We start from the raw sequence: 26070 nt of genomic DNA, 5'->3' as shown, positions 1-26070 counted from the left end.
TTGATTTTTGTCCACTAATAATGAAGGTTTTCCATCTTTTTGATATACTTTGAAACACTCTTACATGACACAAAGTAAGATCGCAGTGGGCAAACAAGAAGGAATGTACTGGTTCAGTGCCTCCCAGACATGGACGTGGGGAGAAGAGGCACTATTTGTTAACTTGTCTGTAAAATGGAGGCTAGAGTTCCTGTTTGTGACCAGCCGATTTTATCACATAGAGATGGAATTCCAAAAAAACCTTTTGTATTCAGCTGTGTAAGCATAAGACATTCGTCATGTCTCATTTGATCATGTACTAGAGAACCAGAGCCACAAATACCTGTTAGTGGGCAAGAGGGTCAGACTGACTGGGTTTGAATTCTCACTTGGACAGTTCTTGGTAGACATGTTCTTTAACCTTCCTGTTCCCTGGGGTTGTGTATTTTGATATGAAGATAGTAATAGTAGTTGCCTTAAAAGGTTGTTGGGGGGATCGAATGTGTTCATCTGTGCTTAGAACAATGCCTGGCACATAGTAGGGGGTCAGTAAATGGAAGCCATGATCATTATCCACGAGCCGATGTTCTGTTTTGCCTTTTAACTGTGTAGTATCACCTGTGTGATTGGCTTTATTACTGTTTAATTTCTACTTAGTCGTTGTCTTTATTGCTATTTCACTTATATTTATTCATCTCCCCAACTTAATTGCTAGCTCCTTGAAGATCTATCTCAGTTACTTTTTAGAACTTCCTACTGTGGTCCAGAGTAGTTGCCCAGTATATATTTCTTAACTAATTTTGGACCTCTTTGGAAATAATTACATATGCCGAGCAAGGAGTGTCTCAGAAATAGTTGGTCTGGTGTCATTTCATTATTTCTTCTCAGAAGCTATATTAATATTTTAGTGATGGTTAATTTAATAGGTATTTAGTGAATCCTTATAGATGGATTGACAGACTAAATTGTTCTGAATGTAACCATATGTTGACGTGACCGTTTTATAGATTGTCAATTTCTGTAGCTAATCTCTTGCCTGTTATCTGTTGGATTGCATCCCCCAAAAGATATGTTGCTAGGCCTAGCCCCGAGGATTTCATAATGGGACCTTACTTTGAAATAGGGTCGTTGTAGATACAACTAGTTGAGATCATACTGGAGTCGGGTGGACCCTTAATCCGATATGACTGATGTCCTTATAAGAGAGAAGACCATGTGAAGACACAGACATATGGGGACAACTCTATGTGACAGAGATCGGAGTGATGCAGCTATAAGCCAAGGAATGCCAAGGACTGCTGGTCACCACCAGGAGCTAGGAAGAAGCAAGGAAGGGCCCTCCCCTAGTGCCTTCAGAGGAGCCTAGCCTTGCAGATACCTTGATTTCAGGCTCATAGCCACCAGAACTTGAGAGAAGAAATTTCTCTTGTAAGCTTTCTGGTTTGTGGTGCTTTGTTCGAGTAGCCCCAGGAAACTCAGAGACTGCCATCCATTATTTTGCCTTTTCCCCCCTTGCTGCTCGAATTAGAGTGTTGATAACCCTGAGATTTCATCTCAAGTGGTTGGTTTGCCTGTATTTTCATCCATTGTCCATCTTCTCCATATAATTAAAAAATATATTTACAGCAGATCAGACAAAGGTGCTGGGAAATCTGACACAAAAATACCATTGCAGTTCTCCTGCAACTGTGCCAGAAGTGGGAGACATTTATAAGATGTTTGTAGCAGAACAGTTTGTAATACGATACCTGGAACCAGTTCGGAAGACATGGTGTGGAACAACAGACTTCTATGCAGCACTGAAAATGTTTGGAACACAGCTCTGCACGCCTATATACATGGCTCTCCCAACCGTGCCTTGTGAGCGAAGCAACAGGCAGAGGAATGTGGAATGATTCCATTTATGTGTAAAAGGCCAAAACCACACAAAAGGAACATTATTTAGGGATATTTACATTTATGAAAAATGACACAGATATGGAAAGGAGTTATAAATACAAAAATCAGCCCTAGGGAGGGAGGTTGGGGTACCTTTAATAGCTGAAGACCAACGTCTCCAAAGTCATGAAAGTTTGTGAGGGTGATCCTGTATTCATTGATTCATAGACTGAGCACCCAGGTTGCTGCACGCTGGTGCCACAAGGTGAAAAAGCCCTTGTCCTTAGGAAGCACAGATCGAACAGCACAAAGTGTCAGTGGATGAGGACAGTACAGCATGAGAAGTGAAATATTAGAAATCTGTACAATGTACGGAGAAGCAAGGTGCATGTGTGTGCGCGTGCGCGCATCCATGCACATGCGTGCCCATGGGGAAGTCAGGTAAAGCTTCCTATATCTTGAAGCAAGTAAATAAGGACCCAGTGCCAATAAAGCTCCTGCTCCTCCTCCAGTAAAAGTGCCTGGAGGAACTGGTCTGAGTGGAAGGGTATCATCTCCGGCCTTTCATTTTCTCCCTATTTTTCTAGAAACTGTACATCTGTTCTTCAGTTCCTTTCCATTCCTCCCCCTTCACCACTGATTCCAGTTGGAGGAATCTTTGTCAGGAACGCCAGTCTGAGAAGGTCCTTGGAGAGTAAGGAGATGTTCTGGACTGGCACCTTCATAACGACTATAGTTGAGACTGTTTCCATATGTTTACTCTTTCCTTCAACAACTACTATCTTAACTTTTGCTTAAGAAAGTACTTTTCACTTACAAATTTAAAATGGACCTTTTGCAGTAGTTTCTCACAGGGAAAAATAGTTCAGTAAACTGCAGTTTTATCATGGAGCACATTAGCTGGGTTCATGAGTTTTGAAATTGGCAGGTGGATGGGGAACTTGATCTTGTTCCTATTTTAAAACTTTGTTTACTGGCAGGTATTTGACAGTTACAAAATCCATTGGTGGATTTAATCATTTGTTTAAATGTATGTGATATTACTAGGTAGCCTTTGTACATTAAAAAAGTTAACTTGACGGTAGTTGACTTTTCTAAGAGTTTCTTTAGCATACCGATTTCAATTCAGGAAGCATTTCAAAAGTTACCTTGGTTCCATGGCCACCACTCAGGCTGTGGAAGCCAATCAGCTGTCTTGATGATGTGCCATTTGTCATGAGGGAAACCAAGTAATAGGGTGAGTGGATCAGTTCAAATCCATCACTAACCACTGGAAAAAATGATTCAAAAAACATTCTACACTGGATCTGAATTGTATTGCTTTTAGTCAGGGGTCTTTGCAACATTTAATGAAGTAGAAGTAAGTGTGTTGTGATCTTTAAAATGAATAGTAGGGGGCGCCTGGGTGGCTCAGTCAGTTAAATGGTTAAGTGTCTGACTCTTGGTTTCAGCTCAGGTCATGATCTCAGTATCGTGAGATCGGGCCCCATGGTGAGCCCTGTTTCAGGCTCGGTGCAGAGTCAGCTTGTCCTTCTTCCTGCCCCTCTGCCCCTTTCCCTGCTCATGCTCTATTGCTCCCTCTCTCTCTGTCTCAAATAAATAAAATCTTAAAAAAATGAATAGTAAATATCAAACTGATAGAAAAAGTGAGTTTCTAAGTGAAATACTGTTTAACATTTTATAATTTCCCAAGAAGAATCATCAAAATGAAGCCCCTTTAGCCCTGAGATTTGATGTGGCTGAGACAAATTGAGAAGCTGTGATGCCTATGTGTGGCATGTGTGTATTTGAACAATAAGCCACTCGCCTTGACAGGTGGGTACTGTTGTGGGATAAACACAGATTTACTCTGAGAAACCTCTAGCATATTTCTAGATCTTTGAGCCAAAACAGAAGGTAATGAGGTGAGGTCCTCATGTTAGGGATCCTGTGGAAAGTTTCCCTGGGCTAGGAGTTGAGTGTTCTGTTTTTCTTTTTTTTTAATGGAAGTTGGCATGCTTTAAGGATAAACTACTTTAAGGCTATTCAGAGCCTTGCCAAGATCAGGTGGATTATCTTAGAAAGTGTGTATGCAGAATGGTTAAGCAGTGTTAGACATCATATATTTTATGGAAAATCCAGCCAAGTGTATTAGTACCAGTTTGAGGAATGACTCAGAGTTCATCAAACATCCCTTGTAGAAGGAGGAGAGTTGGTATTTGAGTGCCTCTGTGTTATAGTATCATGCCCATTTCACAGACCAGGAACTGTAGTTTGTCCAGTGGTACATAACTGTTATTACTAATCAAGTGACAATGTTGGGATTTGAAACACAAACTGGTCTGAATACAAAATCCCTTTCTTTTTTCAACCATATCACACAGTTTTGCAGCTGGTCATAGTGCATTTTTATGAGGTATAAGCTACAAATTGGGGGATGGCTAATAGCTTATATTTTAGTTTAAAAGGACACGATTGTTACTTTGGGCAAAGAAAGTTCATTTGGAAATCATTTAATAGTTTAAGGCAGAGAGTGACAGCCTGTCTTTGTAAATAAAATCTTACTGGAATACAGGCACACCCCTTCATTTCCGTATTGCCTTTTACTGTTTATTTATTTTTTTGGTAAGCTCAACGCCCAACGTGGGTCTTGAACTCATGCCCTCGAGATCAAGAGTCGCATGCTCTACTGACTGAGCCAGTGAGGTGACTCTGCCTTTTGCTGTTTCAATGCTACAACACAGAGTTTAGGAGCTGTAACAAAGTCCATATGGCCCACAAAGCCTAAAATATTTACTATCTGTCCCTTTACAGAAAAAGTTTGCCAACCCCTGTGCAAAGGAAGATGTATAAAAATGAAATGAACTCCTAGTTTTACAGAGCATCGTTTGTTTTCATTATGGGTTGAGCACATACGGAACTTGAATTGATAGTGTACCTGGTCTCAAAATGGCTGGGATATGAACATTTCTCTTTTATGCAGAGTGGTTTCTCAAGGCATCCTTTTCATTTTCTTGCCTTCTGGGTGGTCTGTAGTCAAAGCAACTTTAATGCAAAAATCAGAATAAGTTAATTTAGTAAATTCTGTGTGTACAGGCCCTCCAGGTACCTAAGGGAACGCTCGAGTACTTCTCATTGGGGGGTGACACTCCCCCTAAAGGCCAAATTGGAAATGGGGGGATGTTTTGTTTTTAGTGTGATGTATTGAAAAATATATTATTTAAAAAAAATTTTTAGGGGTGCTTGGGTGGCTCAGTTGGTTGAGCTTCTGACTCTTGGTTTCGGCTCACGTCATGGTCTCAAGGTCCTGGGATCGAGCCCCAAGTCTGCTTGTATCCCTCTCTCTGCCATTCCCCCTGCTCACATGCACCCCCACTCTCTTTCTCTCTCTCAAATAAATAAATCTTTAAAAAAATAATTTTTTAAAAGAAAAATGCATTATTTTATTATAAATCACTGTCCTTTTGTTTCTCCTTTATACTGGAATTTAGGCACTATATTGATTATTTTTTGAAATTGTGTTTAGGTTGATAATATCTATGATTTTCATTTCAGGAGAGCAAAGGGGGCTTTCTGGGAATTTTGTCTAACGAAGGGAGCATTGGGTCTAGTGGTATTGAGTAGCACTGTCCTAAGTATTTGGCCTTTTTTCCCCCCAGTCTTCCAAGTAAAGAGAGCACCTTCAGAAAGATTTGTAATTCTGGACCTAGAGGCTGCTTACTTACGCACAACTTCTTGCTCACTGGCAGGCTTTAGAAGTGGGTTTTCTGACTGGGTAGAAAGGGAGCCTCCGGAGAAAGACTGTCTTTAAACTTCATTTACACGTCAACAGAGAGTAAGAAAGCACGCTGAGTAAAATCCAAACAGAAGGCCTGCATACCTTTTATCACTGTTTGTACAGGGAAAGTTTGCATAGACCACTAATTGAGGGCCATTGATCTCCAGTCAGGAGGCCATGGGAACTAGAGCTTCCCTTGGAGTTTAGATTTTGCTTACAAAGGCCCTATGAGGTGGAAGTCAAAACTCTTCTCTAATTCTACTGTTCTTAGATTTATATAAGGGTGAAAATGGCCCACATTTGTTTGAAAGTGTTTATGGTTCTGTCTGCTGCAGGTGTTTTGTGGAATTCCGTTTTTCATATACAACAGAGAGGGGAACAGCTTCTTAGTTTGGAAACACGGTATGGTGGCAGAGGTTTCTGTACCTGAATTTGGAAGGTCTGTTTCCCGGGAAAAGTCTATAGTGGGGGCCAGTAGCTCTCCAGTTCTTTGTGGTGCAAATTGCTTCAAAGCTGCCACTCCCCCGCCCAGAGCATCCTGCTTTGAGCATCTTGATTAGCCAAGGAATTGTTCTGCCATTTTCGCATGCAGGACTTTCTGGCTTAAACGAAATATTGGGTGAACAACGGTTCAGTTCTTTGGTCAACTTTTTATTGCCCGGTCCATTTATTCATTTAACCGATACTTACAAAGTACCTGCTGGGTGCCAGGCACTGTCACAGATGCCGGCTGTAACTGCAGCAGTCAGCACAACAGCCCAGAATCCCCATCTGCTGGGGGTTTGTATTCTGCTGGGGAGAGGCAGCCAGTAACAGCAGATTATCCGAAGGGTGGTAAGTGCTAGGGAGAAGAGACGGACAGAGGAATGCCGAGAAAGAAGGGTGGAGGGTGGGAGACAGAACAGGGAAGAGGTGAGGAGGCCAGCATAGGAAGGGCAAAGAGAGTGACACCATGAGACCTTTGAGTTTAGTTGTCTTGAATGTAAAGTGAGATCCAATTAAGGCCCTGTTGTGACTTTCACATTTGATTTATTATATAATGCCACCTTTATGTAGCTTTATTTGAAGGAGTTTGGGGCCCCCAGTGATTGTTTGCCTAGATGAGTCGAGTTTTCTTAACAACTTATTAGTCCAAAACTCCTTTTCTGCTGGGATTGGCACCAGTCACATCCAACCTGGTTTCTTCAAAATAGAGACACTTGGAAACACTTTTCCCTAGGGGGAAAGGACACTACGGTGTTAGTGCAGAGGCCTAAGCTAGAGCTGACCCTGCCATTGACTTGCACCAGGCCTTTTCACACATCCTCTAGGCTCTTCTGGTCATCTTCTCTGTCATAGAGAGAGGATTGGGCTGAAAGCATGACCAAAGTTTTTTTCAGGATCGAAGATGAGAGATACTTGCCTTTTGTTAGATTCCTGTAGAGCTTTTGTGTGTGTGTGTGTAGATAGATATAAATAGATACAGGAATTAAGTTTCAATTTCACTTTAAAGCTAGGGTAGCCCAAATTCGATGTTTTTTTAATAAAAAGGATGAAAATTCGATCTTTAGGGGTCCTGGGCAAAATATAACCTAAAGGGTATTTTCATGTACTTTTTACAGAGAAACTTTATAACTAGGTCACCGTTGGTCCTGGCATTACCCTCTGCTAGTTAACTTTCTAGCTAGTATTTATAGGGTCAGGACTAATTTGTAGAATAATTTGTTACGATGTCAGCATTCAATAAGTATCCTTTCATAATTGAAAAAAATGCCAATAATTTGTTAATGTATATACCAGAACCCTGTTCTGAGCCTGTCCTATGTATTAGTTTATTCATTTTGCCCATCTGTGCTGCAACAACGCAGAGATAGTAGCAGCCGAAGGCCTGAATAGGGGGAAGGTTGAATCACCCGCCCAAGGTCAAATAGTGAGTTGCAGAGTCAGGATTTGAATGGAGTTGGCTTTAACATCTGTGCTTTCCAACATCACACTGTTCCAGCTTCTGTGCATTTCAGGGATCAATTGAAACCATTCAACAGAGAGGTTCACCTATGACATTTTAAAGCGAGCCTCTTGGAACTGACCCATGTTACTTGGACCCTTGGATTTCTCAGATTTGTGCTTGATCCAACTTTTAATAATAGCAGTTTCTGGTGTAACTCTAAAAACTCAGGACTTTAGATCTGTTACAGTTGACCCTTGAACAAAGACTGCGTATTACAGTTGAGCCTTGAACAACATGGGGGTTAGGGGCATCAGCCCCCCACGCAGTTGAAAATACACATGTAAGTGTGAAAACATTTGATAAGCACATGTTTTGTATGTTGTCTATGTTACATACTGTATTCTTACAATAAAAGTGAGCTAGAGAAAAATGTTATTGAGGGGGTCATAAGAGAAAATACATTTACAGTACTCTATTACAAAAAAAAATTGTGTGTAAGTGTACCCACGCAGTTCAAGCCTGTGTTGTTTAAGGGTGAACTGTATATGATTCCTTATATAAAATGTCCAGAATGGGCAGATCTATAGAGATAGAAAGCAGATTTGTGGTCACTTAGGGGCAGCAGGAATGGGGAGTGATCTGTGACTAATGGGTACAGAGTTTCTCTCTGGGGTGCTGAGAACGTTCTAAAGCTGATGGTGGTGATGGCTGCACAACTCTGGGTACGCTAAAAACCATTAAATCGTACACTTGAAAAGGGTAACTTGTGTAGCTAGTTGTTATATCTTGTTAGGTAGTTAGAAATAAGGGGGACATGAAGGCTTTCCTGTGTTATATTTAGTTCATTTTCAATTGAAGTTTTTTATTTTATTGTAAAGGTTTTATTTATTTATTTGAGAGAGAGAGAGAGAGAGGAGAGGGAGAGGGACAAGCAGACTCCACACTCAGCGCGGAGCCCGACATAGGGCTGGATCTCACGACTCTGAGATCAAGACCTGAGCCGAAATCCAGAGTGGGATGCTCAACTGACTGAGCCACCCAAGGTGCCCCTAAATTGAAGTTTTTTAAAATGAGGATTGAAGAAAATAAGAAGACTCCTTTTTCTTTTATGACTTACAAACATGAACAGGAAAGTGAAGACTGAATGGACCATATAACCCAGCATCTTAAATTTCTTATATTGACTTGACAGTAGTAATTTAACATTATTTGAAAACATTGACTTATATTATGAAAATGTTTTAAATACTACAGTATCTGATTATTAAAAAGTAACTTTATATCTGTTACTGAAGAAAATCTCCCAAGTATATAATCTTGTTTAGTGCTTGGAATAATTTCAGGGCAGAAACATCTGACTTGCTCTCACTAGTCTGTCTCATCCATTCTGCTGTCTCCGAGAATAGTTAAGTTATTTTGCTTGAATTTGAACTTGAGGTTAGAGAGGTCTTTTGAAGCTATTTTTTCTAAGCTTTTATCTGAATTTCACTCATTTTCAAATTATTCATTAAGCTTTCCAAAAGGTTATTTCTAATTTTAGGTTGTGGTACCTCTTAATAGTTGCAGGTTTAAGTTTATAAAGAAGCATTTTATTTTGCCATAATTTTTAATTTTTAAGCCTCAGGGTTAGCACCCTAGGTCCCTTGTTTTAGGATTTGCTGAACCAGTGTACAAGCTCACCCCCTCATGAAGTTTCACAGTATTGTGCATCTTCTACATAATCATTCATTGACCAAATAGTTGTAAGTGCCAGGATGCAGCCATGACCCAGATGGGTGCCCAGCCTTGCCTTTGGTGAGCTCAACTCTGCTGGGGGAAGCCTGGCAGTCCTAATCTTGTAAGAATGTCCTCACGTAGCCACCCTTGCCTCATTACCCTGGTGGTTACCCTTACTGCATCCTTGTCACCTCTCTTGGGCCTTACTTATGGATGGTGACCGGCACTGTGCAGCTATCAGATCTCTAGGTTTTGTGCCAAGGTGTGTTAATATTCGCCATTCCAGATTTTGCGTGTTTGCTTTTTTTTAATGAGCCTGGCAAAAAGATCCCATAAGTATCCACAGTCACCTAGTTGATGTGGTTCACCTCGCAATGACTTCATATGGATCTCTTTGTGTCATTAAGTTTGAGAAATAAAATAACTAAAGCATCACTTAGTTTTCTGTTGTTGCAATAGTCTTCGCAAGTCTAAATCCCTGCCTTAAAATATTGTGTATGTTCTGAATACGATGCTTTCATTTATGCCCGAATTGTGATGAATATGCATTATTTAAATGAAGTATAAACTTTCCCTGGAAAATACTGATCAAATCAAATCTTGCTAATTTGATTTCCATCAAATCCATGCCACTTTAAATTGCCTCAATTTGGAGAAGACTGAATTCTTAAAGACGAAAAGAGTGTGAGTTCAATTGTCTATCCTTTTTACCAATCTGCTTGGCTGCTTCTAAATTATCTTTTAAAAATTAAGAAGTGTGGAAATTTGAGGCCTGGTGCACAATTACTAACAGTGTATTTTTGAGATGACAACTTGAATGCTGTGAATAACCATTCTGGGAGTATGTGTAGTGTCTCCCACTGAGCTCGCCCAACTACACTTAGCTGCCCTTTTCTGTTCTTGCCCAGTTCCCTGTACCTTTGCTGGAGCTCTTTCACGTGACCTGTGCTGTGTGCTGTGGTTAGTCCCTTGTGTGTCTCGTCCCACCGGAGACTACTACGGAAATGGGGCCTGTCAAGTGTAGTACTGTTTGTTCTCAGTTGCAATATTTAAATCTCAGATGCCACATTGTTGGAAATTGCATACAAATTCCGCCGATATTGAATGTTGTCTTTTTTTGCTAGAGTTTCCAGTATGGCTTCTGCACCAACTTCTAAATATAATTCACACTCCTTGGAGAATGAGTCTATTAAGAGGGTGAGTTTTCAGAATTAATTCTTTTCTCATATTTGCATATTAGGTGGTCATTTCAGGCTTATTGAATTATTAATTTCATTATTCACATAATGTACATTCCTCAATATATGTGCTTTTTTAAATTATCCTACCTTGTTCCAGAAAAGACAGAATGCCATATATGTGTTAAGTAAGTTTTGCATTTGTAAATCCTTTCACATAACTTCATTTTTGAGAACCTCTGTTTTGTGAACTGCTGCCGGACATTATATTTAAGATACTAGGCAATCTCTGGGCCTTGAAAGCTTTCTGAAGGAAATATTGGAAGGCCAAGGCCCACTGAGCAGGCTCTCACACCTTCCTAAATATTGGCCTTATTTTCTAGTTATGATGATAAAATAGTTGTATGAGCAAAATAAATACAGTGTTAAGAAAAAATTGTTCAAAGTATCGAGGAGAAAATTGTGTAATGAGAGGGCGATTTTGAAACATATATTGAAAGGAAGGGGTGAATTTAAAATAAGCTTTATTCATGGCCCTTTGAAGCCTTGGATACATTTAACAATTATCCACCAGAAAGGTTCATTTACACTCCCACCAGCAGTGTACAGGGATGCCTAAGCAATCAGAAGGGAGCCAACTAGTGTCTTTTAATTTGTAGCTCCCTGAGTACTAATGAGGGTGACCTTTTTAAAAAAAAATAGTGTTTGTTGTCCATTTGTATCTCTTTTTTGAAGTGGCTGTTCGCGTCCTTTACCTGTTTGCTTTTTGGGGTGTTTGATAGTTTTCTATTGATTCATAAATGTTCTTTACATATTATGATAATTAACTTTTTATAATATACATTACAGATCTTTTTCCTAGCTTATCATTGGCCTTTTAATTATATTTGTGGCATTTTGATTTTGAAACACAGGTTTAAATTTTTTATGTGATCACATCTATCAGTCTTTTATATTTCATATTTTCTGCTTCGGGTGTCATGTTTACAAGGACCTTTTTCATCCCGAAGGTTTTATAAGTTTTTATTGTATTTTGGTATCGTTGTGGTACAAGGATCAATTCTAAACGTTAGAGTTACTTCATGAAGCTAATTGTAAGTCCTTGTGGAATATGACTCTAATATAAAGTATATCCAGTGTTAATCCCATGTTATCCTGTGTTAGTCAACATCTGTTTCCCCAATTTTGTGGTTGAATTGTACTTTCTTCTCCTGACCTGGAGCTGTGGTCCTTAAAAGTACACTGAGTATTACATTTGCTCATTGTACTTGTTTCTAGTTAGTGAGGGCCAGCGTTAGAGGATGCTGATGGTTTCTTTCTAGTCTTATCATTTATGTAAGTTGTGTGGTTTTGCTTCCCATGGGGGGAAGACATTCCTGGCTGGCAACAGTTCATCTTGCCCTCCTAGTTAAAGTGCTGAGCTTGCAAGCACTAAAACATTGAAAATTGGCTAGAAATTTTCATTTTGTGCCTGAATAAAAATGAAACCGTTAAAAATCCAGCAGAGCACCCAACTTTGACAGCTTATATCTTACTTAAATACACAATTCGAGTTCTCTTATTGCATAATACTTTACATTTGTGTAGCCCTTGATAATTCACAAAAGTGTGCTTGTGCATTTTGTTTCACTTAATAATTTGCACAAAAACCCTCTGTGGGAAGTATATACTAACTTTACACATGAAATGATTGCCCTCCTAGTTAAAATGCTTGCCTGCCTTTCCTCTTATATAGTGACCTATGTGAGGAAGGATCTCAGTAAAATAAGAAACCTGATGTGTAAGAAGTAATTTTCTAACATTATAGGAAGATTCTGTAAGTACTGTTGTTCAGTTAAGGCCCCATTGAAATGAAGTTTTCATTTCTGCTCTTAACATAAGATGACTAAATATTTAATATGAAAAAAAGCTGCCAAAGTATGCGCGTGTCTATAGAATGTGCTTAATACTGACTTTTTATCACTTTCCTGAACACTGTTCACTGTAAAGTGCCTGGAAGGGGTATTTAAAAATTAATATTGAAAAGTGTGCTAATGTTATTTACAGACCAAAAGTTAACACAGCTAATGAATATTGATGCTAAGTTGTATTTTTTGGTCATTTGTGCCACTTTTCTGTAATGGTAAATATCACTCCAATTTTTTTCTTTTCAAAGTATGTATCTGGTTGGTTGTGTTCCAGGTTGCTTAAAAACCTGTGCAAATGTAATGTCATTCCTTCTGATGCCCCTGTTTTGTTTCTAGACTTCTAGGGATGGAGTTAATCGGGACCTCGGTGAGGCTGTTCCTCGACTTCCGGGAGAAACTCGCATCACTGGTAAGGGTCCTGTGAAGTTAGGATTTGCATAACTTGATGAGAGTCAGCAGGATCAGGTGGCTTCAATCCCTCTTTCTCTTTAGAACTCATATTTACATATATAGGCTAGCTTTGTTTAAAAGTGTTAACATAAGGAGAATTCTGCTTTAGATTCTTGATCAGAGTTCTTTGAGGAGTTTCATGCTGACCAGGATAGTGATATTTTTCCCTCTGTACCCAAGACTGAGAATTATTTTAGAAAAAAAAAAAAAAGTGGATTCTCTCTTGAACGACCCTTATTGGAGCTCTAAGCTCTCATGGTTTGAGGTTATAAGAACAAAATAATATGAAGGTTTTCCAGCCTAGGCTGTGTGCCTTAAAGTGATCAACCTAAAGACTCAACGTCTAAGTAGTCTTTTCCTTGAAATATAGGAGACAATATTGGTTTAAAATATCTTTCATTTGTCCGATAACTGGAGTTAGTAATATTGATGCAGTATTTTGATTGTTGACTTATCTTTTTTATGACAAATTCATATTAAGAGGAAGGGATCTACTTTGCAAGGACCAGATCATTCTGGCTAAAAATACAGAAGCATCTGACAGCTTCTAAGCCAAATGCGGATGTTGTAGACTTTCACATTTTATATTAGGGCCGACACCCTTGCCTCAGATTACCATGTATTTGGTGATGATAGAGTTAGCATTGTTTCAGGGAACCTTTTGGTTTGTTAACTAAGGTCTGGGTTCTTTAGCTTCAATGGCTAAAACATGGTGTAAGACACAGTGCCTTTGTGAATTAGTTAGCCATGCCCCATGAGAAACTCTTCCACATCCACGGACTTGCACATGATGCTGGTCTTGAAAACCGGTGGCATGCATCCGTCCCCATTTCTGAATAAGAGCGCAGAGGATAGCTTACTTCGGGTGGCGTTCACATACAAATTTTGGTGCTCTGCGTCAGCGTCAGAAGCTTTACTGAGGTAGTCCTGTATTGAATTAGTATGAAGTAGCCTTACTGGGTATTTTTCATTTAGCGCCCAAGGAGAAAGGGATTTCAAAATTGTTAAAAAGAATTAAAAGCCGTTAACACATTCAAGGACATCCTTGAAAGATAACAGAAAGATCTTTTTATGATAATAAATTAAGTCTCCTGATTTAGTCTCTCCTTATGTTTGAGTCTACTAAAGATGTACTATTCTCTTGGCCATCTGTTTTCTATCCCTTAAGTGATCGAAATGAATCTAGCTAAAAACTCTTCTCTGGACTATTAGAAAGAATAGACTAGGAATATTTCTACCACTGACGTTCGTTTATTTAAAACATCATGATATTTGCGTGATTAGAGGTTGGCAAACCTCAACCCTATCTGGCGGTTAGTCCATGAGACTGTCCTGCCTGAACGGCCATCCTCTGGTTGGAGTAGCTCTGTAGTTACCTTACAACCCCCTGGCGGTAGTGGCAGCAGTCCCCGCCTTCACTTCTGCTCTCCAGCTGTTACCACCTTGCCCCAGGTGGTGCCAGCATGTTGGTCAAGCTCAGGGAAGCATTGCCAGTGCCTGGAGGTGACCTGTGGCCCCACTTGACCTGGCACAGTAATGTAGAAACATGGCCAGTGCCCGCTTTTCGACCTTTCCGGGGATCTTTTTTTACTGTAGTTATTCTTAGCTACATAGTTGATATTAAATGAGTGCCATTTGTTGTGTATCTTGGTATATATTTCCATTATTTTAGGGTACTTTTTTTATCTTAATAGACAAAGAAGTTATTTACATATGTCCTTTCAATGGCCCCATTAAGGGAAGAGTTTACATCACAAATTATCGTCTTTATTTAAGAAGTTTGGAAACGGTAAGTAGAATCTAAGACCATAAAGATGACCCTAACTGTTAAAGATAATGCTAAACTGTCTCTTCTACCTGGCAACATTGCCTGTGGGTCAGATTAACATGGGGAATGTATTTGCTTCTTGGCTCTTAATTTTTGGCTTATGCAAAGCTCATTTACCACTAACACCTGCATATGTAGGAATAGTGTGGATTTAAAAAGTAAGAAGTTTTAGCCCTCAGAACATTGGGGAGGGGTTGGTAACTGGACCCATTTGCTAGTTTGGAAAAGCACAGATGAGAACCACTTGGGTGCTTAACAGACACCACAGACGCCCTAGATGACGGTGCCATAGTGTCCAGGCCTGCAGTCCACATACGGTTGTAGGGTTTAAGGCTTCACGGAGGAGGATGCTGATGCGAATCCCTTGTTAAGGCCATCACTCTAGAACTTCCAGGCGGTCAAATACAAAGTACTGGATAGTGGTTTAGCACTAGGATGCCTATGGTATGGCTTAGTGCCATTCTACCTTTTCATTCCATGGCCACGAAATGTGTGCCATAGAATTTCAGGGAATGTGCCACTGATGGAGCAATGAGATGGAGACGAGGTGTTCCAGACGTGAAGGGATGAGTGAAGAGCTGCCGTGGCTGTTGCTGAAGGACCTACAGTAGATACAGTAGGTCGCCGTTGTCCAGGCCAGCCTGAAAGGGCAACTGTATTTGAGGGATGGACCAAGGGGGGATGGATAGGTCCAGGGTACGTGGAAGAGTAGCCCAACAGCACTTTATATATAGGAGATGTTGAGACTGTTGGGGGAATCTAGCTTTTGTGTCATTGCTTTTACCCTGTAATTTCTTTAGGACTGTGTTACTGACACCTTGTCTTGATTTAATCAAGGCATATGACTAAGAGACATGGGCTGAACGGTGGCGGTACACCTAGATGGAATTATAGACTGTGGCTTAAAGCCTCGATGGCAACCAGGAAGGGTGGTCATGAATGTGTTGCTGTGCAGGGCCCCTCGTCTGCAGTGTTTCTAATGCAATGCAGTTGAACCCGCAGGAAACATGCATGTCCAGTATGTGAAAGACCGCAAAGAAGTCAGTGTGCTAGACTACACAGTTGCGATTTGAAACTATCTTAATGGACTAGGATATTGGAGTGAAACTAATGATACAACATTTCATGTAGATAACATTTACTTTATACAAACCTGTTGTACCAACAAAGGGTGGAGGAGGTCTGTCTTAATAGGGGCTCAAGCTTATTTGATCCAGTAATTGGGCATGACTGATGACAAAGTTAATAAACCTGTAGGCTAAACTAACAAAAGTATAATATAATGGCTAACAAAATGAGACTGTAGTCCCATCTGAAGTGTCGTGTTCAAATCCAGGTGCCACATTTTAAGAGGGACATTGGCAAATTAGCGAGGGTTCAGACAGAGGGAACCAGGCTTGTGAAGGGGCTGCAGTATGAGCGATGATTGAAACAAGTGTTGATGTTTCATCTGAGGAAAAGAAGACGGAAGGGAGGCATGACAGAGCTACCTTCTGTGGAGCAGGGATCAGACTCATTCAGTATGGCTCCCAGGGGTCAGATTGGGACAGATTGAGAGATTTTATGCTAATATATGCAAGAGTCGTCAAAAATGAGAATTAAAGCAAGTGTTACAGTGCCTTTCCCCTCTGAGACTCTTGGCTTGTTGGCCGGCCATGCATGCCCGGTTCCATTTTATACTGTCACTGATGATGAGCTGGGGAAATGTTGAAAACTATGGTGCCATGACAAGATTGTACGAGCTCAACTACATAAAGCAAGCAAAAACTGTCTGTAGAAAAGAGGCCGGAAGGAAATAACAGCGAGCGTGTTAGTACTTGGGAGAGCTGGAGAGTGGACTTGTGCTCTGTTTTCTCCCCTCCACTTGGAATGAGCACGTGGGACTTTTGCAATTAATTGGGGGAGCACTTGGCAAGATTTAGCTGGTTTTTATATGGCATTGTAGAAGGTGGGGATTAGCACCGAATGGGTGTCCAAAAGGCCCATTTGACACCGACTACTAACTTGTTTCTTCTTCCACTGTTTTACATAAACATTTTGACCAATCGGCTATAACATTTAGTCCAAGTATAAAAGCAAGAAGCTAATGGCAGAAAACATCCTATAAAGCAAGCTATGTAAGTGGTTATGCAGAAGCCTCAAAACATAGTCACCATAGTGTTTCTTAAAGTCCTAAATAAGAACATCAGTTGTGGATTCCACTGCAAACTGTGTGTTTGACAAAGAGCTGTCCTCTCACTGGCATTTTGAAGTGGACGCCTGTTTGTTTCAGGTAGGTAAACACTGCAGTGGGAGCACGGTCTTACTCGGGAGTCTGCAGTCCCACTTCGTTGAGGTGTCAAGGGCAAGGTTTCCTACCCGCCCCATTCCTCAGGACAGTGGAAGCACAGTGGTTGTTTCCTTAGATTGTCACTGTGGCCCTCCTTCGTGGTCATCCCCCCTCTACTCTGCCCTGCATGCTGCCTCCAGAGTGATCCTCCTTAGAACTAGGCCGGCCAGCTTACTTCTCCAGTCTAAAACTCTGATTGGCTCCCTGTGGCCCACAGAGTAAAATCCACTCTCATTGACGTGGCATAAAAATTCTTGTGATTCTCTTGCTTTGACTCAGGCCACTACTGCCCATGCTGTTGTAAGACCACCTTCCCTTCTCCCAACATGCGAGGCCCCTCCATTCCTCCACATGGATGCATTGCACGTGCTGTTCTCACTGTACCTGGATGCTCCCTTCAGAAGCGGCTGTTTGTCTTTCAGAACCCACCTCAACAATCCTGCCCTCTTCGGAGCCTCCTCCAGCTTCCTGTAAAGGAGCCCCTCCCTCTTCACGTCCCCATAGCCTTTTCCCATGCCTCTCTGTTAGCGTTTACTGCTCATGAGCCCCCCCACACACTGGCCAACACGCCATTTCCTTTCTATGCTTGTTTGTTACTCCTGAGCACTTGCCTCCGCCTCCTATTTTATATATTTCACTGCTTCGTCTTGTTCCTTGGCTGTCTGTCCCTCCCTCGCCCCTGTGTCCCCTCAGTGCTGAGGGCAGAGCCTAGCACATTAAAGATGTTCGGTCGGGCTGTGCTGAACGAAGGAACTCAGGTCTTATTTATTTGCTGCTATATGTCTGTGGCCTTTACTAATGCCGAGTCCTTTTGGTCCTCTGTGCCTAGCTAGCACAGTGTCCCGTAGACAGTAGGCACTCAGTAAAAACATATTCTGTGAGTGAACTTGGGAGGGAACAAGCTTCATCGCTGTGGTTTGACTGCAGCGTGGATCTCACTAAATCATGGCATCTCAAATACCAACGTTGCTTCTGGAGTTTGGAAAGCTCATAGCCCCCTTTTGACCTTGAGGGTGCTCAGGAATTTGGCTTGGGGTCCATCTTGTGACCACAGCCGGGGCACTTTAGGCATGTAGTACTCTGTAGTCTGTAGACTGCCGGGGGAAGACTGCTTCAGCTTCCTTTCCAAAACACTTTGGGTTCAGCTGCTATAGTGGGTGAGAAAGGCAAAGTAACCCTTTGTTCATTCATGTGCTCATAAGTTTATTCTGGAACCTTCAGCAAGCAGCACAGTGAATAACACCGAGCTTGGTGAATGACACAGAGGCGAGTAATTGGGGTGTAATATGACGAAGCCTGCAGTGGTTGCATAACGCTGTGAGGTTACGAGGGAGACGGTGATTAACTGAGTGATGAGTCATAGCGTGCTTTGTAGAGGAGGTGATATTTGAACCGAGTCTTGAAGAATGGTAACAATTTCCTGGACAGGAGGGAAGAGAGGGAGGAGCGTATCAGGTAGAGAGTTTCCCTCTCACTTGTGTGATGATACGGAGAAGACTACATACTGTGGAAACATCTGAGTGGTCTGTTGGAGCTGGAGCACAGGCTGGAGGGGGAGTGGGGTGGCAGGAGATGAAGCTGGAAGAAGAGTCCGCCCCAAGAGTCTCGCAAGTCACAGGTCAGCAGCACACACCTTACGGGGAGAATCACGTGGAGGATGTGGGTTTCAGGAAGGGACGTCCAGTTGCAGTGTGTCTGATGGATTAGGAAGGGAGACTGGAAGCAGGGAGAGCGATGGAAAAGTTAGTTGTCCAGGTGGGCAGCCAGGGCCTCACACAGTTGTCGTTGCACCAGGAGGAGAGAAGAGCGCAGAAGGTTTAGGAGCATGGGGTGGCCGTTTGGAGGCGGGAGTTGGAGGAAGGACTCAAGTCGAGAATGATGGCTGTGACCCTTTGCCTTTGAAATGGACCTCACGGGAGAAGGAACACGTCGGAGATGAGCCCCCGGGGATTCTCGGAACATGTGGACTTAATAACCATACAGCCACTGAGTGGAGATGTCTCTGAAGCATTTGGAAACGTGACTCTGAAGCTCGTGAAGTGGTTAGCACGTCAGAGTTAGTGAAAGCCGCATACATCCGCACGATTACCTGAGAAGAAGATGTGACAAGGAGATGTGCGCTGAGGGGCACGAACATTCTCCTGGGGCGGGGGTTGGGGGGGAGGCCCAGTGCCAGCTGAGAAGAGAAAGCAGGGGCGGTCAGAGCAATAGAAAATCTGAGCAAAGGCTTTGGTGGAAGTCGGTAGAAGAGAAAAGACTCAGAAAAGAAGGGGGCAGACCACGGGCAGAATGCTGCAAGGCTCAGCAGGATAAAGAATGAGCAGAGGCCACAGAGGGTGGTCATTAGGTCACTGGGAGCTCCAGTGGGAACCCATTCTGTGGAGACGTCAGTGTCAGTCTGATTGGTCTCTCGCTCCTCCTTCCACCTCCCAGGCGCCTGCACGCTTCTCTCTAGTCCTGCTCCTCCCAGGGCTTCCTCTGCTCCCCGGCTGCAGTCCCTTCTGACAGGATAATGCTGCATGCTGGCTGCGCTCCTTCCCACACGCTCTCGCCCCTCTGGCCACAACTGACAGGCAGAGCCATCCCCTAGTCACTCCTGGACTTTCTTTGGTTTTGAGGGCTGCCTTTCTTCTGGCCCCTTTCTCATTTTTTAAAAAAGATTTATTTATTTTTGAGAGAGAGAGCGAGAGAGAGAGAGAGAGAGAGAAAGAGGAAGGGTGGGAGGGAGGGAGAGAAGGGGCAGAAAGAGAGAATCCCCAGACTCTGCACATGGCATGGAGCCCGATGCAGGACTCGATCCCACGACCCATGAGATCACGACCTGAGCTGAGTGAGACCAAGAGTCCGACACCCAACCCACTGAGCCACCCAGGTGCCTTCCCCTTTTCTCATTTCTTACTGCCTGCTCAAGACCCCTGGGCTTTTTGCCTCCCATCCCAGATGCGTGGGCCAAAGTGGGAGTCTTCAGCTCTTTCTCCCTCCCCAGTCCCTTCCTCTGGTTTTCTTGCTTCTCGGGTGGTGCTGCTTGTCTTCCAGCAGCCCTGGGATCCCTGCCTCTGTCCTCCCTTCTCCACAGTGTTCACGTGTGCCCCACCCTAGTCCGAGTTCTTGTCCTGGGCCATCACAGGAGCCACACATTGGCCTCCATGCCTGCAGCCTCTCACCACTCCCTTCTCTCTGGCTCCTGAAGCCCTCTTAATAGTTGTGCCATCTCCATGCTCAGAAACTCTCCGTGGCTCCTTTCCTCCCTCATTTCCTTTGCCTTAGCCAGGGAGTTCGGGGCATGGCACCTTCCCACCTCTTTCCTGTGTGCCCACTCCATGCTCCGGCTCAGGTGCCCTACTCACTGACCCCTAATGAAGCCCTGTGCTTTCTCCTCCGGACCTTCCTTCAGGCCGTTATTTTTCACCTAGAGCATACATCCGTCCCCACCCCATTTGAAAAATTATTTTGAAATATATAAGATAGGAAGTTTATAAAAAATAACCTAAACATCTGTGGATCCCCCACCCAGCTGAAGAAACGCCATCTCCCCTTCGACCCAGAGGTAATCCCGTGTGAAAGTTGGTATTTCTCGCTTCTGGTCACTCCACACAGCCCTGAGCTGGAATGGACTGTGACAGGTGTGTGGTAGCTAGAGGAATGGAGGCATTTAGGCCTTCCGACTGAGTGATGCTGATGAGATGAGAAACGTGTTGTGCACGCACCTTTCATTTTCTGACAGTCAGAAACAGTATGTTCTTCCTGGATTCAATTCAAGGAGATCTCTCTCTAAAACATAGGAATATAATGATTCCCTTGTTCAAGCAGAATATTACCCAAAGATGCTTTTTTTTAAAAGAATTTTTATTTATTTATTTGATGGAGAGAGAGACAGGCAGCGAGAGAGGGAACACAAGCAGGGGGAGTGGGAGAGGAAGAAGCAGGCTCTCAGCAGAGGAGCCTGATGTGGGGCTTGATCCCGGAACGCCAGGATCACGCCCTGAGCCACCCAGGTGCCCCCCCAAAGATGCTTTAATGCCATTTAAGACCCTCTGTAAAGATGGAACACACATTCATCTGTAGTTGGTAAAGGTATTTCTTTGAGGGACTAGAAAAATGAGGTCTGTTTACTTAGCCTTTCAATGGCTTACCAGTGTACAGACAGGGCTTGGAGAATTGAGATGGGTGGATGGCTTGTGTGTCAGTCAGACTCTGTCTCTCAAATACTCGGTTCTGAAATGAGCTTTGAGCAGATGCCAGGTGTTATGCCACCTAGCAGCTGGGCATCTAACAAGTGTGGCAGTGCTTAGCTTCCATGATCTCTGTCATTGGCAACTGGAGCTGTAAGCTTTGAACACCGCCCTCTCCCATTATGGACATCCAGAGCCAGACCTGTGTTCTTTCCCAGAGGGAAGGCCCACCAAGTTCATTACAAGGATGACCGACAAGGATTCCTGTAGTATTTTTCTTTTCGTGAAAATACAATGGAGACTTTTTGAGATTGTCCTTCTTTAGGTTCTTCAGTCTAGCAGATTTAGCACCTCTTTTCACTTCAAGGGAGCCGAAATAATGCTGAGAAGACTATAGTAAAACATCCTTATGTGTCTAAGTGGAACTTCAGTGGGAACATAGGATCCGTACTATAGGTATTCTGTTAAACTTCAGTCTTGAATCATCTCCTTATATTGCGGCTGCAAAATGAGTGCTGTTTTCAGGTGAAAACAATGTCCGCTGACACCTTCCTTTGCCCCCTATTGCCATGTTGTTCCCAATTTGTCAACCCCCAAACTTGAGAGTCTGTGGGCAACTGGGCCTGCTGTGCAAGTCACATAGATTTAATCCATTAGTTCCCTTACAAGTGCAGGCTTTCAGACCTCAGGGTCTACTCCTGCTTGGGCAATTCTTTTTAATCTTCTCCTTCCATCCCCCACTGCATCACTGGCCAATCCTCCATGTTCCTCAGCCGACTTCCTGTCTTGCTCTGCTGACCAGTTAAAAGCCTTCCTCCCTGAGCTCTCAAAAACCACCCCCCTCACTACCTTCTGCTGTCTGTTTTCACCCATGCTCTCCTCCTCCTCTCATCTGAGAGGAAGGGAATGGTTGCCTTTTTTCCAAAACAAAATTCCTCTACTTGAGCCTTTTCTCCTTTCCTCTTTTACTTCCTTTAGAGCCTTCATGCCCTTTTGGCCATTCTGTGTCTTCCATCTGTGTTTTCCATTGGCCCACAGACCTGCTCAAGTCTCTGTGTCTTAGATCCCTGCTACCCGACCCCCCCTGCCGATAGTACCATCCTCTTTCTTCCCTTTCTTCCCCCAGACTTCTTCATTTCATTCTTTATCCATTGACCATTTGAGAGGCTGTTTTGTGTCAAGCAGTGTGCCAGGCATTCAGGTCTAATGGTGTGCACAGCAGACACAGTCTCTCCCTCATGAAGCTTTCGTTCTGATGGGACCTCCAGACATCGATCAGATAATCACACCGGGTATACAACAGCAAGTTGTGCCGAGCGCGAGTAGCCCAGGAGCGAGTAGTACAGGAGTGCAGCTGTTTGAGGAGCCTGGGAAATTGTCCTGAGAAAATGATGTTTGACCCCTGGTCTGAAGAATGAATAGGAATTACCTAGATGCTTGGCAGGGCCTTGGTGGGGAGAATCAGCTGAGAGAATGGCAAGAGGCACTGAGACCAAGGGGAACATGAAAGGACTCGCCGTGGCTAGGTTGGGGGCAGGGAGAACAGTGAGGAATGGGCAGGAGGGTGGGGGTGGGGCCAGATGACCAAGGCCTTGTAGACCCTGTTAAGGATGGAGGTGTTTGGAGTTGAGCAGCGAGAAGCTTTGGACATGATTTAAGCAAAGGAATGACAGCATCAGATTGATTTTTGTTAGTGATCACCTATGCTGCGGTGTGGAGGGCAGACTCGGAGGGGAGCAGCAGTCCATGTTCCAGTGGTCCAGAAAAGTTGGAGAGGGGTTGACAGGTTCAAGGTTGATTTAAGAGGTAAATGTGGGAGATTGGATGAGGGATAACAGAGAAGCGGATGTCAAGGATGACTCCTAGGTTTCCAGCTTTTGTAACTGGGCAGATGGAGCACCAGCCACTGAGACAGGAAGATGAAATTTGGAGAGAGAAACATCATGTGGTTAGTTCTGGACATTTTGAGTTTGATTGGCCTTTGGAATCTCTCCCAGTTCTGTAATTCCAGCTGCCTCCTGGTTATCTGGACTTGATTAATTTATCATAGCCTCCAAGCTGGTATATCTCAAAGTGACAATGTTAATCATTCTCCAAAACCCCTTTCTGTGTTCTTCACATCTCTTGGTGGGATCCCATCTCTTGTCTGGGCCTAAGCCTGAGTCATTGCCAGTGCTTCCCCTATGGTCATTGTCTCCTTCTTTTGCTTCCCACCTAGCTCACTCCACTCTCGGGTTCTCCTACCTTCTCAACTTGCCCTAAATCATTAGCTTCCGGGTTCCAAGGAATGGGTGTAGTCCCTTCCTTGCTACTGCACAGCACTCAGTACTGCCAAAGGAGTCGTCAAAGAGCACCGGTCTGTCTTTATGCTCCTCTTCTCGAAACACATTCCATAGATCCCAGTCACCCTGATCCAAGCCCTGGGGTGATCCCTGGGGAATTTCTTTGCCACCCTCTCGTAAACCTGATCCCCACTTGTTTTTTGTTTTGTTTAGTTTTTTATAAAGTCCTCATACTTCCCCACACGTGTAGCTGATGTCACTGTTGGCTTGTTTTGGGGAAGGTAAATCTGCAACTGCTATTACCCCATCCTGTAAGGATCATCTTTAACACTGCCATTGCCACAGAACCTTCATGAGACCCAGTCAATAGGAATTATTCTGCCCTCCTCTGACCTCTCATCCCATTAGTCTGGACATGGGTTTTGTTTTGTTTTGATGGCTCTTGGTCCTTGCAACCTGGCATCGTGGCTCATTGGGTACATGTGTCCTATCACCCATCAGTGCAGCACTTGCATCTTATTTATGTCTGTGGTTCCTAGCATCCAGGACGGGTTTTGCTGCTCAGTATACACTCAAGAGAGAGATGGTAAATGAATGCGTCTTTTTTAGATTGTTCTGTTTACTTCTCAAGTATTTTAAATCCTTAGAGGTACAGAATTTTGAGTTAGAATGGACCTTTGAGAATTCTTAAATATTTAATGCTATTTAGATAGTAACAACTCAGGTTTCTACAGAGTTAAGCTAATTTTCCTATTTCTGGATCTTCCAGTTTGGCCTGCTGGGTCATCTGATCTTGAACCTGTCGTTCAGGGAGAACATGGAAGTATCCTCATTAAACTGGGCGCCTATGGTCAGGAACTGGCTGGTTCTCAGTTGTCCCATTTTCTGTTTTATGTTGGGTCAGGGTAATCAAAGCTATAGAATTTCCTCTATACAAGGACAAAGAACAGTAAGAGCTCATCTTTTCTGATTACATTCTTGCTACCATGTTGATCTTAGAGTATCAGACTTTTAGTGTCCAATCTATGTGTTTTTAGGTGTAAGTTTGACATTTAGGAATACACTTGGACACTCCTAAATCTCAGTCCAGACAGAACAGGTTGCCTGATGGTATGTTTTTAATAACTAGATTGTGCTGAGAAGTAAATACATTATAATATTCAGCTGTGTATGTACACAGTTACAGAGTAGTGTCTTTTTTTTCTCTAGACATTTGGATTGCAGTCACGTGGTGACGTGTCTCACCCCATGGCAACAACTAAAAAATGCCTCCTCATGGGTACAAAGAAAAAGACCTGTAGCTGCTTTTGCAAGAGTGTGCTGATCCAGTACATTTGTAGAGCACAGTTATGTCTTCCAAACACTAAGATAGTCTCTGGGATAGTAATAATGAGTTCCATTGTTTTCTAGCTACCATGTGACAGGCACCATGCCAGGTGCTTAAGTCCATGATCTTTAATCATCCCCACTTTACAGGTAAATGTGGCTGAGAGGTACAGTAACTTGCAAAAGTTATCTGGCTAATAAATGTCAAAACTCCATTTGAACCAATTTTGTCCGGCGTAATAGCTTGCACTCTTTTCTCTATACCGTGGTAACTGAGCTCTTACGCTTTCTTTAACTTTTTATTTTGAAATAATTATGAATGATCAAGAACTTGGAAAAGAGTGCACTACCTGGGGCGCCTGGGTGGCTCAGTCGTTAAGCGTCTGCCTTCGGCTCAGGGCGTGATCCCGGCGTTCTGGGATCGAGCCCCACATTGGGCTCCCTGCACCACTGGGAGCCTGCTTCTTCCTCTCCCACTCCCCCTGCCTGTGTTCCCTCTCTCGCTGGCTGTCTCTGTCTCTGTCAAATAAATAAATAAAATCTTTAAAAAAAAAGACCCCAAAAAACTCACAAAAAGGAGAAACTCATTTTGAGTTTGATTGGCCTTTGGAATCTTGTTCCCTCTCTCACTGGCTGTCTCTCTGTCAAATAAATAAATAAAACCTTTAAAAAAAAGTGCATTACCTAGCTTCTCTAGTAACTATTCGGCTTGATCATCAAAACCAGGAAATTTATGGCACCGTACAGTTAACTAAGACTCTGACTGTACTTCAACTTTGCCACTGTTTCATGCACTCATTTTTTCGTAGGTTTCTGCATATAATTCTATGATGTTTGATCCCATGTACAAAGTCATGGAATCACACACTAGCAATCAAATCTGCAACTGTTGCTGCCCCTTTATAATCACACCCTCCTTCCCTGGACCCCCTGGCAACCATTTCTCTCTTCTCCATCTCTATAATTTTGTCACTTCAAAAAAATGTCATACATGAACTCATACAGTACGTGATCTTTTGAAATTGGCCTTATCTACTACTCAGCATGATGTCTTTAAGAGCCTTCCACATCGTGGTGTGCATCTGTAGTTCGTTGGGTGTTTTTTTTTTTTTTGTAGCTGAGCAGTATTCCATGGCATGAATGTAGCCCATTCTTACACTTTTTGACTTTCTAGAATACCCATGAGCTGTGTTTCTAGTATAAAGAAATGCTTAGTTTTTGTATTGTACAAAGGAGATGGATTTCAAGTAAAACTTAAACTTTATTTGTATCCCCTAAATGGAACATCTTCTAAAGAACAAAACTTCAATAAGCACCTTTAAAATATTTTCTTTATTATCA

At 42.8% G+C, this 26070-nt stretch overlaps 1 protein-coding gene across 6 annotated transcripts in view; it reads left to right on the top strand.

Annotated features, from left to right (window-relative positions):
* Positions 1-26070, top strand: part of MTM1 (myotubularin 1) — a 95191-nt gene that overhangs the window by 12795 nt on the left and 56326 nt on the right. For 4 of the 6 annotated variants that reach the window (XM_026487500.4, XM_044379861.3, XM_057314615.1 and 1 more), the window contains exons 2-4: positions 10382-10454; positions 12679-12751; positions 14487-14581. In XM_026487500.4, coding sequence (XP_026343285.1) covers positions 10392-10454; positions 12679-12751; positions 14487-14581 — 231 coding nt within the window. In that variant the 5' untranslated portion in view covers positions 10382-10391. Of the gene's footprint in view, positions 1-9915; positions 9942-10381; positions 10455-12678; positions 12752-14486; positions 14582-26070 lie in introns of all 6 variants that reach the window. The other 2 variants (XM_048213524.2, XM_057314613.1) reach the window with 1 other exon arrangement.

This window comes from Ursus arctos, chromosome X (genome assembly GCF_023065955.2).
Source record: "Ursus arctos isolate Adak ecotype North America chromosome X, UrsArc2.0, whole genome shotgun sequence".
Lineage (NCBI taxonomy): Eukaryota > Metazoa > Chordata > Mammalia > Carnivora > Ursidae > Ursus > Ursus arctos.
The sequence above is the reverse complement of the archived record's forward strand: the minus strand, read 5'-3'. Positions and strand labels throughout refer to the sequence as shown.